The following is an 18831-nucleotide window of genomic DNA, read 5'->3' on the forward strand; positions in this document are numbered from 1 at the left end:
CTCAGAATGACAGTTTCCAGCTTCATCCATGTCCCTGCAAAGGACATGAACTCATCCTTTTTAATGGCTGCCTAGAATTCCATGGTGTATATGTGCCACATTTTCTTAATTCAGTCTATCATTGATGGACATTTGGTTTGGTTCCAAGTCTTTGCTATTGTGAATAGTGCTGCAATAAACATATGTATGCATGTGTCTTTATAGCAGCATGATTTATAATCCTTTGGGTATATACCCAGTAATGGGATTACTGGGTCAAATGGTATTTCTAGTTCTCGATCCTTGAGGAATCGCCACACTGTCTTCCACAATGGTTGAACTAGTTTACAGTCCCACCAACAGTGTAAAAGCGTTCCTATTTCTCCACATCCTCTCCAGCATCTGTTGTTTCCTGACTTTTTAATGATTGCCATTCTAACTGGTGTCAGATGGTATCTCATTGTGGTTTTGATTTGCATTTCTCTGATGGCGAGTGATGATAAGCATTTTTTCATGTGTTTATTGGCTGCATAAATGTCTTCTTTTGAGAAGTGTCTGTTCATATGCTTTGCCCACTTTTTGATGGGGTTGTTTGTTTTTTTCTTGTAAATTTGTTTAAGTTCTTTGTGGATTCTGGATATTAGCCCTTTGTCAGATGGGTAGATTGCAAAAATTTTCTCTCATTCTGTAGATTGCCTATTCTGTCCCACACTAAGCCACTTGGCTTTGCCAGGTAAGGGCCACTTACCTGCCAGGTTGCCCACTCTGATGGTAGTTTCTTTTGCTGTGCAGAAGCTCTTCAGTTTAATTAGATCCCGTTTGTCTATCTTGGCTTTTGTTGCCATTGCTTTTGGTGTTTTAGTCATGAAGTCCTTGCCCATGCCTATATCCTAAATGGTATTGCCTAGGTTTTTTTTTTCCAGGGTTTTCATGGTTTAACATTTAAATCTTTAATCCATCTTGAATTAAGTTTTGTATAAGGTGTAAGGAAGGGATCCAGTTTCAGCTTTCTACATATGGCTAGCCAGTTTTCCCAGCACCATTTATTAAATAGGGAATCCTTTCCCCATTTCTTGTTTTTGTCAGGTTTGTCAAAGATCAGATGGTTGTAGATGTGTGGTGTTATTTCTGAGGGCTGTGTTGTGTTCCATTGGTCTATCTCTGTTTTGGTACGAGTACCATGCTGTTTTGGTTACTGTAACCTTGTAGTGTACTTTGAAGTCAGGTAGCATGATGCCTCAAGCTTTGTTCTTTTTACTTACAATTGTCTTGGCAATGTGGGCTCTTTTTTGGTTCCATATGAACTTTAAAGCATTTTTTTCCAATTCTGTGAAGAAAGTCATTGGTAGCTTGATGGGGATGGCATTGAATCTATAAATTACCTTGGGCAGTATGGCCATTTTCTTTTTTCTTTTTTTTTTTTTTTCGTGATTTATTTTTTATTATGTTAAAGGTGATCTTGGCTTAAGAAAAACCAGATTCGTGACTAAAGGAAACATTTTCTTGGAGCTTTTCATTGTCTGGCTTAAATTTCCTTTAAAAAAAAAAGTAACTTTCCCTAAGTTAAAGTTAGCACTTTCACAAATGCTAGCAGAGTCACTAAATGAAATATTAACATCAAAACAAAAAAAACATGATTAACGAAGAAGTATTTTATTATTTTGCTGCAAAGCTGTTGCTTCACCGTATAAAAATAGCACCAGCAAATGCAGTGTATTGCAAAATCAAGATAGTGGTGTGTCATCTAACACTGTACAAGCAACAAAAACCTCTTCACTCCCAGTTATTTCCAATGGAAAGGTCATTAAGTATTTCATCCCAAATCCAGGCAAGTTACAATATTATATAAGGCTTAAGAATAACAACATTATCTTTGAATTATGTAATTTTTAAAACTAGTTTTTACCATGGATAATTTAATGAATTCTGAACACTAGAGCCTAGTCTAAAATCTATAATCATTACAAAGTTAAAGGACATTTTCCTTCATTAGCAGCGTTAACAGTAGTTTTTTTCTTCCCCATTGGTAATGCTATAAGTTGCTATTCTAAGTCTTCTATCCACCACTAATTTAAGACAATCTGCTGGGTTGTGGTATTTCATACTAGTTTATTTAGGGGTTCCATTTTCACTCCTCAATAGATTTGATGTATTTCTCATATGCTTCTTCACTCATAAGTTCATCTAGTTACTTATGAGGGTTACTCATAAGTAACCCTTAGTTACTCATAAGGGTTACTCAGTGTCATCTTGATCAGCCAACCTGCAACCAAAAAACAACCATCTTCATAACAAGATTTGTTTACAAGTCCTGGATTTTCTGCAAGAGCTTCATTAATTTCAGTTACTTCTCCTGATAAAGGAGAATAGAGCTCACTAGCAGCTTTCACACTTTCCAAAGCACCAAACTCATCTTGTTTGTTCAATTTTGTCCCAATTTCAGGTAGACTACAGTAAACGACATCTCCCAATGCTTCCTGTGCAAAATTGCTGATTCCCACTGTTCCAATACCATTTTCTGTTGTTATCCATTCATGTTTCTCTGTGAATTTACCCACCGAGAGCAGAGCGGGTCGCGTGCGCAGTGTCCGGACGGCGCCCGCCCCCAACTGCCAGGGCCTCAGCGGGCAGGGCGCGGCGGGTGACCGGACCGCGCGCAGGGTGCAGAGCAGGTCCCACACGCTCCGCACCACTCGCAGCGCCATGTTCGCAGGGACGGGGGTCGCAGCGCTACGCCTCGGCCACCCGCGCCGGGAGGCGGGGGGCCATTTTCATGATATTGATTCTTCCTATCCATGAGCATGGAATGTTCTTCCATTTGTTTGTATTCTCTTTTATTTCATTGAGCAGTGGTTGGTCGTTCTCCTTGAAGAGGTTCTTCACATCCCTTGTAAGTTGGATTCCTAGGTATTTTATTCTCTTTGTAGCAATTGTGAATGGGAGTTCACTCACGATTTGGCTCTCTGTTTGTCTGTTATTGGTGTTTGGGAATGCTTGTGATTTTTTGCACATTGATTTTGTATCCTGAGACTTTGCTGAAGTTGCTTATCAACTTAAGGAGATTTTGGGCTGCGACAATGGGGTTTTCTAAATATACAACAATGTCATCTGCAAACGGGGACACTTTGACTTCCTCTTTTCCTAATTGAACACCATTTATTTCGTTCTCCTGCCTGATTGCCCTGTCCAGAACTTCCAACACTGTGTTGAATAGGAGTGGTGAGAGAGGGCATCCCCATCTTGTGTCAGTTTTCAAAGGGAATGCTTTCAGTTTTTGCCCATTCAGTATGATATTGGCTGTAGGTTTGTTATAAATAGCTCTTATTATTTTGAGATACGTTCCATCAATACCTAATTTATTGAGAGTTTTTAGCATGAAGGGCTGTTGAATTCTGTCGAAGGCCTTTTCTGCATCTGTTGAGATAATCATGTGGTTTTTGTCACTGGTTCTGTTTATGTGATGGATTACATTTATTGATTTGTATATGTCGGACCAGTCTTGCATCCCCTGTATGAAGCCGACTTGATTGTGGTGGACAAGATTTTTAGTGTGCTGCCAGATTCGGTTTACCAGTATTTTATTGAGGATTTTTGCATCGATGTTCATCAGGGATATTGCTCTAAAATTCTCTTTTGTTGTTGTTGTTGTGTCTCTGCTAGGCTTTGGTATCAGGGTGATACTGGCCTCATAAAACGAGCTAGGGAGGATTCCCTCTTTTTCTATTGATTGGAATAGTTTCAGAAGGAATGGTACCAGTTCCTCCTTGTACCTCTGGTAGACTTCAGCTGTGAATCTATCTGATCCTGGACTTTTTTTTTGGTTGGTAGGCTCTTAATTATTGCCTCAATTTCCAAGTCTGTTATTGGTCTATTCAGAGATTCAAATTCTTCCTGGTTTAGTCTTGGGAGGGTGTATGTGTCCAGGAATATATCCATTTCTTCTAGATTTTCTAGTTTATTTGCATAGAGGTGTTTATAGTATTCTCTGATGGTAGTTTGTATTTCTGTGGGATCAGTGGTGATATCCTCTTTATCATTTTTATTGCATCCATTTGATTCTTCTCTCTTTTCTTCTTTATTAGTCTGGCTAGTGGTCTATCAGTTTTGTTGATCTTTTCAAAAAACTAGCTCCTGGATTCACTGATTTTTTTGATGGTTTTTTTTTTTTTTGTGTGTGTGTCTCTATCTCCTTCAGTTCTGCTCTGATCTTAGTTATTTCTTGCCTTCTGCTAGCTTTTGAATGTGTTTGCTCTTGGGTCTCTAGTTCTTTTAATTGTAATGTTAGGGTGTCAATATTAGATCTTTCCTGTTTTCCCTTGTGGACATTTAGTGCTACAAATTTCCCTCTACATACTGCTTTAAATGTGTCCCAGAGATTCTGGTATGTTGTGTCTTTGTTCTCTTTGGTTTCAAAGAACATCTTTATTTCTGCCTTCATTTTGTTATGTACCCAGTAGTCATTCAGGAGCAGGTTGTTCAGTTTCCATGTAGTTGAGCTGTTTTGAGTGAGTTTCTTAATCCTGAGTTCTAGTTTGATTGCACTGTGGTCTGAGAGACAGTTTATTGTGATTTCTGTTCTCTTACGTTTGCTAGGAGTGCTTTACTTCCAACTATGTGGTCAATTTTGGAATAAGTGCGATGTGCTGAGAAGAATGTATATTCTGTTGATTTGGGGTGGAGGGTTCTGTAGATGTCTATTAAGTCTACTTGATCCAGAGCTGAGTTCAAATCCTGGATATCCTTGTTAACCTTCTGTCTCGGTGAGCTGTCTAACATCAACAGTGGGGTGTTAAAGTCTCCCATTATTATTGTATGGGAGGCTAAGTGTCTTTGCAGGTGTCTAAGGACTTGCTTTATGAATCTGGATGCTCCTGTATTGGGTGCATATATATTTAGGATAGTTAGCTCTTGTTGAATTGATCCTTTTACCATTATGTAATGGCCTTCTTTGTCTCTTTTGATCTTTGTTGGTTTAAAGTCTGTTTTATCAGAGACTAGGATTGCCACTCCTGCTTTTTTTTTGCTTTCCATTTGCTTGGTAGATCTTCCTCCATCCCTTTATTTTGAGCCTATGTGTGTCTCTGCACATGAGATGGGTCTCCTGAATACAGCACACTGATGGGTCTTGACTCTTTATCCAATTTGCTAGTCTGTGTCTTTTAATTGGGGCATTTAGCCCATTTACATTTAAGGTTAATATTGTTATGTGTGAATTTGATCCTGTCATTATGATGTTAGCTGATTATTTTACCCGTTAGTTGATGCAGTTTCTTGCTAGCATCAATGGTCTTTACAATTTGGCATGTTTTTGTAGTGGCTGGTACCAGTTGTTCCTTTCCATGTATAGTGCTTCCTTCAGGAGCTCTTGTAAGGCAGGCCTGGTGGTGACAAAATCTCTCAGCATTTGCTTCTCTGTAAAGAATTTTATTTCTCCTTCAGTTATGAAGCTTAGTTTGGCTGGATATGAAATTCTTGGTTGAAAATTCTTTTCTTTAAGAATGTTGAATATTGGCCCCCAGTCTCTTCTGGCTTGTAGGGTTTCTGCCAGGAGACCTGCTGTTAGTCTGATGGACTTCTCTCTGTGGGTAACCTGACCTTTCTCTCTAACTGCCCTGAACATTTTTTCCTTCATTTCAACCTTGGCTAATCTGAGAATTATGTGTCTTGGGTTGCTGTTCTCGAGGAGTATCTTTGTGGTATTCTCTGTATTTCCTGAATTTGAATGTTGGCCTGCCTTGCTAGGTTGGCAAGTTCTCCTGGATAATATCCTGAAGAGTGTTTTCCAACTTGGTTCCATTCTCCCCATCACTTTCTGGTACACCAATCCAATGTAGATTTGTTCTTTTCACATTGTCCCATATTTCTTGGAGGCTTTGTTTGTTTGTTTTTACTCTTTTCTCTAAACTTCACTTCTCACTTTATTTCATTAATTTGATCTTCGATCACTGTTACCCTTTCTTCCACTTGATTGAATCGGCTACTGAAGCTTGTGCATGCATCACGTAGTTCTCATGCCATGGTTTTCAGCTCCATCAGGTCATTTAAGGTCTTCTCTACACTGTTTATTCTAGTTAGCCATTCATCTAATCTTTTTTCAAGATTTTTAGCTTCCTTGCAATGGGTTCAAAGAACCTCCTTTAGCTCGGAGAAGTTTGTTATTACCAACCTTCTGAAGCCTACTTCTGTCAGCTCATCAAAGTCAGTCTGTGTCCAGCTTTGTTCTGGTGCTGGTGAGGAGCCATGATCCTTTGGAGGAGAAGAGGCACTCTGTTTTTTCAAGTTTTCAGCTTTTCTTCTCTGGTTCCCTATCTTTGTGGTTTTACAGCATTTTTGATGCTGGTGACCTACAGATGGGGTTTTGGTGTGGATGTCCTTCTTGTTGATGTTGATGCTATTCCTTTCTGTTTGTTAGTTTTCCTTCTAACACTCAGGTCCCTCAGCTGCAGGTGTGTTTGAGTTTGCTGGAGGTCCACTCCAGACGCTGTTTGCCTGGGTATCACCAGTGGAGGCTGCAGAACAGCAAATATTGCAGAACCGCAAATATTGCTGCCTGATCCTTCCTCCAGAAGCTTTGTCCCAGAGGGATACGCACCTGTATGAGGTGTCAGTCGGCCCCTTTTGGGAGCTGTCTCCCAGTTAGGCTACAAGGGGGTCAGGGACCCACTTGGGGAAGTAGGCTGTTGGTTCTCAGAGCTCAAACACCGTGCTGGGAGAACCATGCTCTCTTCAGACCTGTCAGACTGGGACATTTAAGTCTGCAGAAATTTCTGCTGCCTGGTGTTCAGCTATGCCCTGCCCCCAGAGCGGGGGTTTACAGAGGCAGCAGGCCTTACAGAGCTGTGGTGGGCTCTGCCCAGTTTGAGCTTCCCAGCCACTTTGTTTACCTACGCAAGCCTCAGGAAAGGTGGACACCCCTCCCCCTGCCAGGCTGCTGCCTCCCAAGTCGACCTCAAACTGCCGCGCTAGCAGTGAGCAAGGCTCTGTGGGCATGGGACCTGTGGAGCCAGGCGCAGGATATAATCTCCTGGTGTACCGTTTACTAAGACCATTGGAAAAGCACAGTATTTGGTTAGCAGCCTCCCGATTTTCCAGGTACAGTCTGTCATGGCTTCCCTTTGCTAGGAAAGGGAAATCCCCCGACCCCTTGTGCTTCCCGGGTGAGGTGATGCCCTGCCCTGCTTCAGTTCACCCTCTTTGGGCTGCACCCACTGTCCAACCAGTCCCAATGAGATGAACCAGGTACCTCAGTTGTAAATGCAGAAGTCACCGTCTTCTGCGTTGACCATGCTGGGAGCCACAGACCAGAGCTGTTCCTATTCGGCCATCTTGGAACAGAATTGAGATTTGTTTTTTTCTTTGATTTATTTTTCCTTTTATTTTAGGTTCAGTGGTACATATGCAGATACAGTTGTGTCATGGGTTTTGTGGTAAATATGATTTCTTCATCTGGGTACTAAGCATAGTACTCAATAGTTATTTTTTGCTCCTATTGTACCTTTCACCCTCCATCCTCAAGTAGGTCGCCGTGTGTGTTGTTCTCCTCTTGGTGTCCATGAGTCTCATCATTTAGTTCACTCTTATAAGTGAGAACATACCGTATTTGGTTTTTTGTTCCTGCATTAGTTTGCTGAGAATAATGACTTCCAGCTCCATCCATGTTAATGCAAAAGACATAATCTCACTCTTTCGTAGGACTGCATAGTATTCCATTGTGTACATATACCACATTTTCTGTATTTAATCTGTCCTTGATGAGCATTTGGGTTCATTCCATGTCTTTGCTATTGTGAATAGTTTTGCAATGAACATTCATGTGCATATGTCTTTATGGCAGAATGATTTCTGTTCTTCTGGGTATACACCCAGTGATGGAATTGCTGGGTTGAATGGTAGTTCTGTTGTTAGCTGTTTGAGGAATCACCACACTGCTTTCCACAATGGGTGAACTAATTTACACTTTCACCAACAATGTGTAAGTGCTCCCTTTTCTTCATAACCTTGTCAGTATCTGTCCTTTTCTGACTTTTTAATAAGAGCCATTCTGACTGGTGTGAGATGGTATCTCATTTTGGTTTTGATTTGTTTTTTCTCTAATGTTCAGTGATGTTAAGCTTTTATTATATGCTTTTTGGCCACCTGTATGTCCACTTTTGAAAAGTGTCTGTTCCTGTCCTATGCTCATCTTTTTTTGTGATTGTTTTAAAACAGGTCTCACTCTGACACACAGGCTGGAGTGGTGTGGCACCGTCTCAGCTCACTGCACCCTCTGGCTCCTGGGCTCAGGTGATCCTCCCAGCTCAGCCTCCTGAGTAGTTGGGACTACAGGCTCATGTCGCCATGCCAGGCTAATATTTTCTAATTTTAGTAGAGACGGGTTTTTGCCATGTTACCCAGCCTGTTCTCAAATTCCTAGGCTCAAGCCATCCACCAGCCTTGGCTGCCCAACGTGCTGGAATTACAGGCATGAGCCATTGTGCTAAGCCCTTTACCCACTTTTTTATGGGTTTGTTTTTTCTTTCTTGTAAAGTTGTTGAAGTTTCTTATAGATTCTCAGATACTAGATCTTCTTCAGATACATAGTTTGGAAATATTTTCTCACATTCTGTAGGTGTGTTTGTAGTTCTCTCATTCCAGCGTGTTTCTAGTTTTGGATTTTACATTTAAGTCTTTAATCCATCTTGAATTGATTTTTGTATATGGTTTAAAGAAGGAGTTCAGTTTCAGTATTCTGCATATGGCTAGCCAGTTCTCCCAGCATCATTTCTTGAACAGGGAGTCTTTTCTTCATTGCTTGTTTGGTCAGATTTGTTGAAGATCAGATAGTTGTAGGTGTATGGCCTTATTTCTGGGGTCTCCATTCTGTTCCATTGGTCTAGGTGTCTGAGACCACCATGTTTGGCAGGCTGGTCTCCAGTTATCTTCTGACCTCATGATAGGCCTGCCTCAGCCTCCCAAAGTGCTGGAATTACAGGTGTGAGCCACCATGCCCAGCCCCTTTGCCCACTTTTTAATGGAGTTGTTTGTCTTTTCTTGCAAAGTTACTGAAGTTCCTTGTAGATGCTAGATATAAGACCTTTTTCAGATACAAAATTTTCACATATTTTCTCCCATTCTGTAGATTGTTTGTTGACTCTGTTGGTAGTTTCTTTTGCTGTGCAGAAGCTCTTTAGCTTAAATAAATCCACTGTCAATTTTTGCTTTTCTTGTGATTGCTTTTGGCATGTTTGTCATAAAACTTTTTTCCATTTCTACATTCAGAATGATATTGCCTATGTAGTCTTCCAGGGTTTTTATAGTTTTGCATTTACATTTAAGTCTTTAACCCATATTGAGTTGATTTTTCTATATAATGTGAGGAAGAAGTTCAGTTTCAATCATCTGCATATGACTAGCCAGTTACTCAGAACCATTTCTTGAATAGGAAATCCTTTTTACATTGCTTGTTTGGTCAGCTTAGTCGAAAGTGAGATGGTTGTAGGTGTGCGACCTTATTTCTGGGCTCTCTCTTCTGTCCCACTGGTCTGTGTGTCTGTTTTTGTACCAGCACCATACTGTCCAGTTACTGTGGCCCCGTAGTACAGTTTGATGTTGGGTAATGTGATGTTTCCAGCTTGGTTCTTTTTGCTTAGAATTGTCTTGGTTATTCAACTCATTCTTGGTTCCATGTGTATTTTAAAATAGTTTTTTCTAATTCTATGAAGGATTTCATAGGTAGTTCAATAGAAATAGCATTGAATCTGTACATTTCTTTGGGCAGTATGGCTGTTTTAATGATAATGACTCTTGCTATCTAAGAGCAGGGGATGTTTTTCCATTTGTTTGGATCATCTCTGGTTTTTTAAGCAATGTTTTGTAATTCTCAGGGTAACAATCTTACACCTCCTGGTTAGCTGTATTTCTAGGTATTTTATTCTTTTTATGGCAATCGTGAATGAAACTGCAGTCCTAATTTGGCCCTGTGCTTCACTGTTGTTGGCATATAGGAGTTCTAGTGATTTTTGCACATTGATTTTGTGTCCTGAAACCAGCTTAAGAATCGTTAGGGTGGTGACTATGATATTTTCTAGATATGGAATCAGGTCTGCAAACAGAGATTGTTTGACCTCTCTTTCTGTTTGGATGCCCTTTCTTTCTCTTGCCTGATTGCTCTGGCCAGGACTTCAACACTATGTTGAAGAGGAGGGGTGAGAGAGGGCACTGCAGAAATCGTGGTCTGAAAATCCAAATTCAATTCCTGCTCCATTCATCATACATTTTTTGAGGTGTGATTTATCAAATACAAAACAGAACAAAACAAAAAATTTCTCTGTTAATTCTGCCTTATTGGCCGCTCACTTGCAAATACAGGCCCATAAGCACCAGATCTCAGCACCACGGACAGCACCACAGAAGAAACACAGCTTTGGGAGACTTGGACATCAAGGACAACATTGTCAAAGAGTAGATTTATTCTTTGGGGGCTTTCAGCAAAAACAGAAAAGCCCTAAAGACCTTTCAGTAGGTAAGCTTTTAGAGTGCAGAAATAACCTACTGTGTTTTGAGCAATGATGTATTTGCTGGGAGAAGACCATGAATTTGGGTTGACAAGCATGAAAGAGACATTGAGTAAGTCTCCAGAGGCAAATAAAAAATCGTTTGTTCAACATTGGTTCCTTGGCTCTATGTCTTCTCTTTTTATCTGAGACATCACTCCTGGCCACCATGAGCATAGGGTAGTAGCTGGTATGAAGATGAGTGTAACAAATGGCCTAAATGAGCTGAACTGAACTGGTAACTATCAGTCAAGAAAAGGCAGTCACTGTGTGTTTGTATAGTAGGGGCATCGTGTAGGACACTGTAGGTTATTCAAATACAATGGGCATCATCCAGCGACATGTAGATATGAAATCAAATTCATGTTCTGCTCAGAAATTCATAGGTTCCAAGATAGTTTTTATCCACTCAGAGCAAGAATTGCCTAATTCCCCAAGAAATGATTTCCATGCTGATGAGGGGCCTATGAACCATCATCAGAATAAAGAGGTGACCAAAACTATGAGAGGGATGATATAAGGAGGAAAGTGTACCTAACAAGAACCTGAGACTTTCCAGTGAAAGTGGAGGGAATTTCAGTTCATACAGGAAAGCAACAAGAAAGAGAGGCATGAAGGTGTCATTTACTGTGCATTGATACCTCAAGGTATCTGGATATTAGCTTAAAGGAGGGCAAGGAGAGAGGCATACCCATGAGTAAGGCTGGAGTTGAACAAGCTGTGGCAATGAACATGGAAAGAGAGGATGAAGATGATCAAGTTGACACCTGTGATAGGCCCTGCAGACAAAGAGGCTATTTGTTGAGATCCTTTTCAATCTGCATTGTTTGACTTTTAGGTAATATATTGTTTATCTTCTTGTAAACGGTTCTCTATTTGTGCTATGAACCAGATGACAACAGCTCTTATAAAGGGAAAAGGGCTGTCATTGTTCCTACTTGGTAGGAGTTCTAAGAAGCTGACAGTAGAAGGTGGAGCCAATTGTTGCAGAGAAACGTTTTCAGAGAAGATGAAAATAGGGGTCTTGCTGATTTCAGCAATGATGAACCAGTGACGGATGCCTATTTTTTTTTGTTTGTTTGTATTGGTTTCTTTGTTTTAATTTTTATTCATGTACAAAAGGCTAGCACGATTTCTTTCACTGAGTGGATGTCTTGCTTATTAATTCAAGGAACATCACTTAATCCAACTTAAAGAGACCTATATCCTTTAAGTACATATGGAAACAGAAGCGGCACATATCAAGACAATATTTTCAGACAAGGCGATGCTGGTTTGAGCAGATGTAACAAGGGTGAGAACCCTGGCTGATTTTTTTTTGTGGGTGGCTCCAGTAGAGCTGTTGGTGACCCATCTTGCTTTCAGGGTGCTGCTTATTATCTTTTGCCCCTCTAAAATAAGTGTGTTCACTGCATTTTCCTACATCTGTTTTAGTCTTGTATGTTTAATTTGTATAGGGCAGATAATGTATTTCTTCAGTGCTTATGTTGAAAGAAAGTGCACCTGATAATTTGTAGTTACTTCATGGACACCAGATCCTGATGGGATGGTAACATTGTGGACGTCAATCTGAGCCTGTTCCTATAAGTGTATTGCCTTCAGTGGTTCCTTACAGGATTAGTGCTTTTGGTATATGGGAAAAATGTAAGCCAGTGAGGACTGAATGGAAATAGTTGCCAAGGATGCTCCCTCATGACTACATGTCAAAATAACCACATCTTGTGAAACCCCCCTCCCTTTGATTTGGGCTTGTGTATGGCTCAGTTTGATCAACATAATGTCATAGAAGTGACACTGTCCACCTTTCAAAGCCAGGTCCTATGATGCCTTGCACCTTCTTCCTGAGCCTTTTGGAAGGCTTTCTTTGGTGGCAGCCAATCATCATTTCTTAAGTCCAAGAACCATGAGACTCTTATGATTTGAGGGAATTCAAGGCATGAATGGGGAAGTGACGTAGGAAAGGAGATAATCAGCCAGCCCGTAGGTGTTCACCCAGCCCTCGTGTTGAGTCAGACATGAGTGAAGCATCCTCTGGAATCCCAAACTAAAAGACACTTCAGAAAACATGACTTTCACCACATGATCTACTACCCACATGAGTCCAGTTAACCAAGAAAGATCAGAGTAAATGATTTCTCTAAGCCAACATGTGTTGGGAGATTTGCTGTGCTGCAATGCCTAATGAAACAGCAGCAAAGCAAGGTCGGCTTACTGTGTCCATGTGTATGAATTGTGTCCATCCCAAAAATAAACTACATATTTTCTGATCTAAAACCATGACCACTTGTTTTTAAACAGAAATCCCAGGATTCTGCCACATACTTTGGAAAAATCTCGCAATTATTATTATTATTTTTTAGTTTTTTAAAAAATTATACTTTAGTTCTGGGTTACATGTGCAGAACGTGCAGTTTTGTTACATAGATATACACGTGCCATGGTGGTTTGCTGCACCCATCAACCTGTCACCTACATTAGGTATTTCTCCTAATGTTATCCCTCCCCTAGCCCCTACCCCCAAACAGGCCCCGGTGTGTGATGTTCCCTTCCCTGTGTCCATGTGTTCTCGCTGTTCAACTCCCACTTATGAGTGAGAACATGTGGTGTTTGGTTTTCTGATCTTCTGATAGTTTGCAGAGAATGATGGTCTCCAACTTCATCCATGTCCCTGCAAAGGACATAAACTCATCCTTTATTATGGCTGCATAGTATTCCATGGTGTATATGTGCCACATTTTCTTAATCCAGCCTATCATTGATTGACTTTTGGGTGGGTTCCAAGTCTTTGCTATTGTGAATAGTGCCGCAATAAACACACGTGTGCATGTGTCTTCATCGCAGAATGATTTATAATCCTTTGGATATATGCCCAGTAATGGGATTGCTGAGTCAAATGGTATTTCTAGTTCTAGATCCATGAGGAATTGCCACACTGTCTTCCACAATTGGGGTTCCTTAAGAGAAATCTTTGGACTGCTGTGATTCTCTAACTATTGCTTGGATTGAAATTTTCATGTGAGAAATCTGTCTTTTTGTAAAGCTCCTGCATGGCAGCCTGTACAGAGCCAGGCACCATGTTAACACACAATGAATATCCTGAAAATAATGGAAAGAATTAGGAAATTCCACGAGATGGTTCTTAAGTTACAAAATTTCTCCCCAAAGCCATGAGGTACATCTGTGTGGCTGTAAACAGCTACCTAACATTTTGGTGCAGTGAGTCATCTGAGATAGGGTAAAGATTTTGTCTCAGATTCTCTGATGTCAACAACGTGCTGTTGAAGGATGCTGTACCTAATGTCTTCTCAGGCATTCCGGGGACCTGGTCATTCACTCACAGAGTCACAGGAAGGTTTATCCTATTTGATTTCTGGATGCCTCCCATAAAGTTCCTCAGGGCCTCTTGGGGATGACCATTTCCTCTTTCCCTCTTAAAGCAAGAACCAAATTCTGGGAAGTTTGGTGATGTTTTAATGACTAACTGCAGGGAAAAGGGTGAGGAGAGATCATGCTGTTAGCAGGCTCTGGGGATCCTATGGTCACATGGAAAGAGGGATTCCTCAACAATGAGGTGTGTGGTCATCTCCCTCAATTGCAGACAGACATTGAGATCAGGGAAACATCTTCCCACACTTGCACAGTCTTCACAGAACATGGTGGAAGTGGATGGGCAAAGATGTAATGGTGTTGGCCATTTATTATTACCTACAAGAGGAAAAATGCCTCAGAAAGACAGTATGCCACCAAACAAACTTTCAGCCTTCTCTCCACTCTCGCCTAGTACCTACAACATCCCCTGAGAAAACTACTAGTTATGTAACTGAACCCAAGATTCACAGTTCTGTTAAGATTAACAATTTGAGAGACAGCTCACATTATTTCTAGTGTTTCCTCTCATTCCTCCAGCAAGGCTGTACCACTCTGTGTCACATTGTCTATGTTTGCTCAGCTTCCCATCTAGCGTAGAAAATCCCCATGGCTAGTCACTGTTTCATGAACTTGAATCCCTGCATCTTGTACAGGGATTCAAATAGGATTAACACTGATTATGTTCATTGAATGCATATATATCAGTTCCATGAACTATGACTGCCATTCCCTGCTGATGGCCCCGTTTCTCTTTGGAGTTGCCTAGATCTGGGCTGATGGTGGCCAAGAATAAAACTCAAGTGTTGGAGAGGTAGAACCGGACAAGTGTTGCAAAACATAGGCTATCATTCTGAACAGTTTCTAAGCATAGAAAGAGATCCCTCACTGGAATCTGAATAAAATGTGAATCTTTTGCCCTACTCATAAGAAAGGGTCAGAACATTTGTACATATTCTTCATTACTGAGGCTACAAAGTAACCTTCTATGTGTCAATTTGTTAAATTTAAAATGCACACATTTTCGAATCAGTTATTTCATTTCTTTGTGGTTATCTTTCAATATAAGTAAGGGAGGTGGATAAAACAAAAGAATTGACTAGAAGTCTTAATACAGCACCATTAGTGAGAGCAAAATATTGGAAATAACCTCAAGGCCCTTCAAAAGAGTGAAGATCAATAATTTTGGGTAATCCTTACAATGCAATATTATGCATTCTTTAAAAACTGAGGAAGCACCATTAATAGATGATATCTTCAATATATATTATTTGACAACAAATCAACTCAGTTTTAAAGGTGTAATGTGTAGAGCAATGTATACTAGGATTTTCTTAAAAACAAATGAAATTATAGATCTATATGCTTCTATAAGCAACGATTTCCTAAGGAAGGAGAGCAGAGCAGGGGTAATGCTCTCAGGAATAAGATTGGGTCCAGGAGTGAGACAAAGACTTAATTTTTCATTAACTAAACAATTTTATTCTTATGAATATTGTATTCATTCAGTGAAGTGAAAATTTAAATAGCAGCATAATTAGAAATGAATACAGTGGGAAAAGACAGAGGAGATTCTTCACCTTGGGGGAAATGCCAGATGAGCTGATACTGATCATGGTCAGATTTTGGAAAAGAGCTGAGGATGGCAGTGCGAGCAGAGGGTGCTCTGTGATAAAAAGCCTGGGGCAAGAGTAGTTATGAGAAATGGGTCCTGAAAAACTATTGGGCCAGGCCAGGGAGAGCTGCCTCCTGCTCTGAGAACCCATGGAGGCTGGATACCGGGAGCTCCTGGGCACTCACCAGGTATTCATTGTCCAGCACCAAGATGCTCAGATCAAATGGTTTGCCGTCCTCAAAGAACACATTGCAGCATCTCCCCTCACACTTCCAGGCCCCACACACGTGGCTGTCAATGACCAAACAATGGCCAAAGTGCACTCAGAAATGGAAGGTGATGTCTGAGTTCTCATTCATCCCAGTGTAGAACTCCACCTGCAGCTCTGGGTCACTGCTGAGAGCAAAGCACACAGAGTGTTGGGCAGACCCCTCCCTTGTGGGGCACACACTCAACAGACACACACAAATCTCTTCCTTCCTTTCCTCAAAGCAGAAGAAAGCCTCCCTGGTCTCGCTGGTGATACTGCAGGCCTGGTCCCTGTGGGGCTGTCTTAGCTCCTCATACATCCCCCAGGTGAGGAGAGGCTCTGCCCCTCACAAGGTGGAAAGTGAGCCACAGTCACTTACCTGGGCCTATGCCTTGTCCATTCCCTGAAAATTCCATGCCTCTTGATAAAGAGCCACAGCCCTAACCCCTGACTGTTCTCCTCCCCTAGGCTGCATGATTGACCGACGGTTCATCCACTGCAGGTCTCATGCCTGGTGCTGGAGGGTCTCCAGAACCTGCACCTGTATGGTGCCTCCATCCTGCCAACTAGACATTTCCACATCACTCACATGAGACCACCTCCTGAGTAAATATTCTCCTTTCTTTTCCACCCCTGTGCCATACAGTACTCACATGAAAGGGAGGATCAGTGTCCCTCTGATTTTCACGCAAGAACCAATGGACAAGGACACAGGCCTTCTGTGTGGCACCTGCTAGGGGATTGAGAGTGGGTTAAAGGGGCTGGGCCAGGTTCAGCTTCCCCTTTGGTGACAGATTCCCATGATGCAGAAAATTAGGGATCAACAGGCAAACTGTGAGGACTTCCCTCTTTCACCCTATCACAGTCAGAACTCCATATTCCTAAAGACACTAGGGTCTCATAGTTAGGAGCTAGGATTCAGGAGCCAGGCTGCCTGGACTCCAGTCCTGATTCTGCCTCTTACTGGCAATGCCATCGTAGATCCTTTACTTGAACTCTGCCTGATTTAGTTTCCCGGGTACAAAGAGAATTATTTAAAACTCTTTTTTCCTCTACTTTACTTTTTACTTTTTTGTCTTTATTAGTAATTCTTACTTTGAAGGGTTCCCATAGTCTGGATTCTTCTTTTCCACTCTGCCAGGGAAGAGATATCTACAGATCATACATTCTGCTCTCGTGAATGCTCACAAATGAGTCATTGGTAACTCCCAGTCCCCAAGATCCCCACCAGTTCTGCCATCCAGGATCCACATTGACATATATGAGAAGATACATGGGTGCTTCAGCAGAGGTCCTGATGTGTGAGGAGGGAACTTCACATGGACAGAAGGCCACGTGCATGTTCCCAGTTCAACACCTAGTCACATCCCAGCACACACACAACCACAGTCAAACAGAGCCACACCACTCACTGAGTCACACATGTCTGCTCACTGTCCGTATAAAGATGCTCATGCATTGGTCTGGGTGTGCTCACACACATACTCACATCACAGAGAGGAAGACAAAACACAGTCACCCTCTTACACTCAGGCACGTCCCAGCCATCCTGGTGGGCTCTCCACCTTTTACCTAAAGTAACATCATCTCAGCAGAGCTGACTCTTATCAGACACTATCACACCCTCACAGAGGGTTACACTGGTCCAGGATTCACACCCGACATCCCACAAACATCTCAGACACCGTAGCCCCAGGGTCTCTTCCGCACACCCCCAATCTCAGTAAAGCATTCACAATAGAAACTCATGTTTTCATCTCATAAATCTCCCTTTTTCCACATTCTTTCATGTGACTTCAGATTACTGAAGGCTGTGCCTTTTTAACTCACAGGTAGTGGTGACATTTTTGCTTCCGTGGGTTGGCTCTTCTGAATTGTGTCCAGGCTTCCATGTGAATCCCTTGGAGTTGCAGCATTGAATGGTCCCTGTCAGCTCTGCCCTCTGGCTTCATTCCTGATTCCAAAGCCCTCTCAGCAAGAATTCGCCACAGGGTGAGAAGGGGTAAGGTGTCGGAAACAGACTCAGTCACAACCACACTTGTTTGCAAGCCTGTGTCTATGATGCAGCAGAAATGACAGTGGGGGAGGCACCAGGGAGAAGAAGGGGTCACCAGGGAAACGCACAGATAAGGACGATGGAGTGAGAATGAGGGATTGTAAAGTCCAGCCTCCATGCCTCTCATTAAGCCTTCTCTCCACTGTGCAGAATCTACCAAGAAGGTGTGCATTTTCCTAATTTGTGCAATGGTAAAAATAGTGAGGATTCTGGTGGAAATTATTGGCAATGGAAGGTAACCCTTCTCTTTGCCTATAGAGGTTCTGGGAGAACACTGGCCTTGATCCTAAGCAGGACCTATGGAGTGAGGTAGAGAAAGCCCCTGTGTCCCCCTGATCCCACATTGGTCCCCTTGGCTCTGCTAGGTGAGGCCGGTTCCCATCTGCCTCTCACACAGCTGGGCTCTTAACTCCACCCTTTTCTGAGTGTCCATGGGTATCAAAATTGGAGAAAGTTGAGATTCTTGTCTAGTTCTTGATTTGTGTGTTCCTTATTTCCAGACTGTGTGAGGACAGGAGCAGGTACAGGTGATTGGACTTCAGTCACAATGCAGTCTTCTTCAACTGGTGTGGAGGACTCAAGTTCTCTGTTCATGACGAAGGGAAACATCCTTAAAACATATATTAGAACTTAAAGATCAGGTGAATTAGAATTCCCTTTCTCCCTTGCTTCTTTCTCCCTCTTACTTCATTTTTCTCTTCAGTTTTATTGCCAGTGAATTTAAACCATTGATAGAAAAAATGTATCCCAGTTGCCAAAGAGATGTATATTATGATGAGTAACCTTTCTGAGGACCTGTCATAATGTTTTCCACAGCAGTCACACCATCTTACACTTCAAACAGCAATGTTCCAGGGTTCCAGTTTATCCACATCCTCACATTTGTTAGTTGTCATTTTTAAAGTAATAGCCATCCTAATGAATGTGAAGTGGTATCTCGTGGTGCTTTTGACTTTCATTTCCCTAATGACTCATGATGTTGGGTATATTTTCTTGTGCATATTGGTCATTTGCCTGTCGTTTATTTTTAATT

The 18831-nt window shown here is 41.6% G+C and overlaps 1 protein-coding gene and 1 long non-coding RNA gene across 2 annotated transcripts in view; one reads left to right on the forward strand and one right to left on the reverse strand.

Moving 5' to 3' along the window:
• The window catches only part of LOC112429124 (uncharacterized), a 139178-nt gene that overhangs the window by 24968 nt on the left and 95379 nt on the right, over nt 1-18831 (forward strand). The gene's annotated exons all lie outside the window — the stretch shown is intronic.
• On the reverse strand, nt 1617-2725 carry LOC105495629 (glycine cleavage system H protein, mitochondrial). Its single transcript, XM_011765392.3, has 2 exons — nt 2207-2725; nt 1617-2169 (listed from the first exon to the last, which is right to left on the reverse strand). The coding sequence occupies exons 1-2, from the start codon at nt 2682-2684 to the stop codon at nt 2108-2110; spliced, it is 540 nt and encodes a 179-aa protein (XP_011763694.3). The 5' UTR covers nt 2685-2725; the 3' UTR covers nt 1617-2107.

Source organism: Macaca nemestrina, chromosome 20 (genome assembly GCF_043159975.1).
Source record: "Macaca nemestrina isolate mMacNem1 chromosome 20, mMacNem.hap1, whole genome shotgun sequence".
Lineage (NCBI taxonomy): Eukaryota > Metazoa > Chordata > Mammalia > Primates > Cercopithecidae > Macaca > Macaca nemestrina.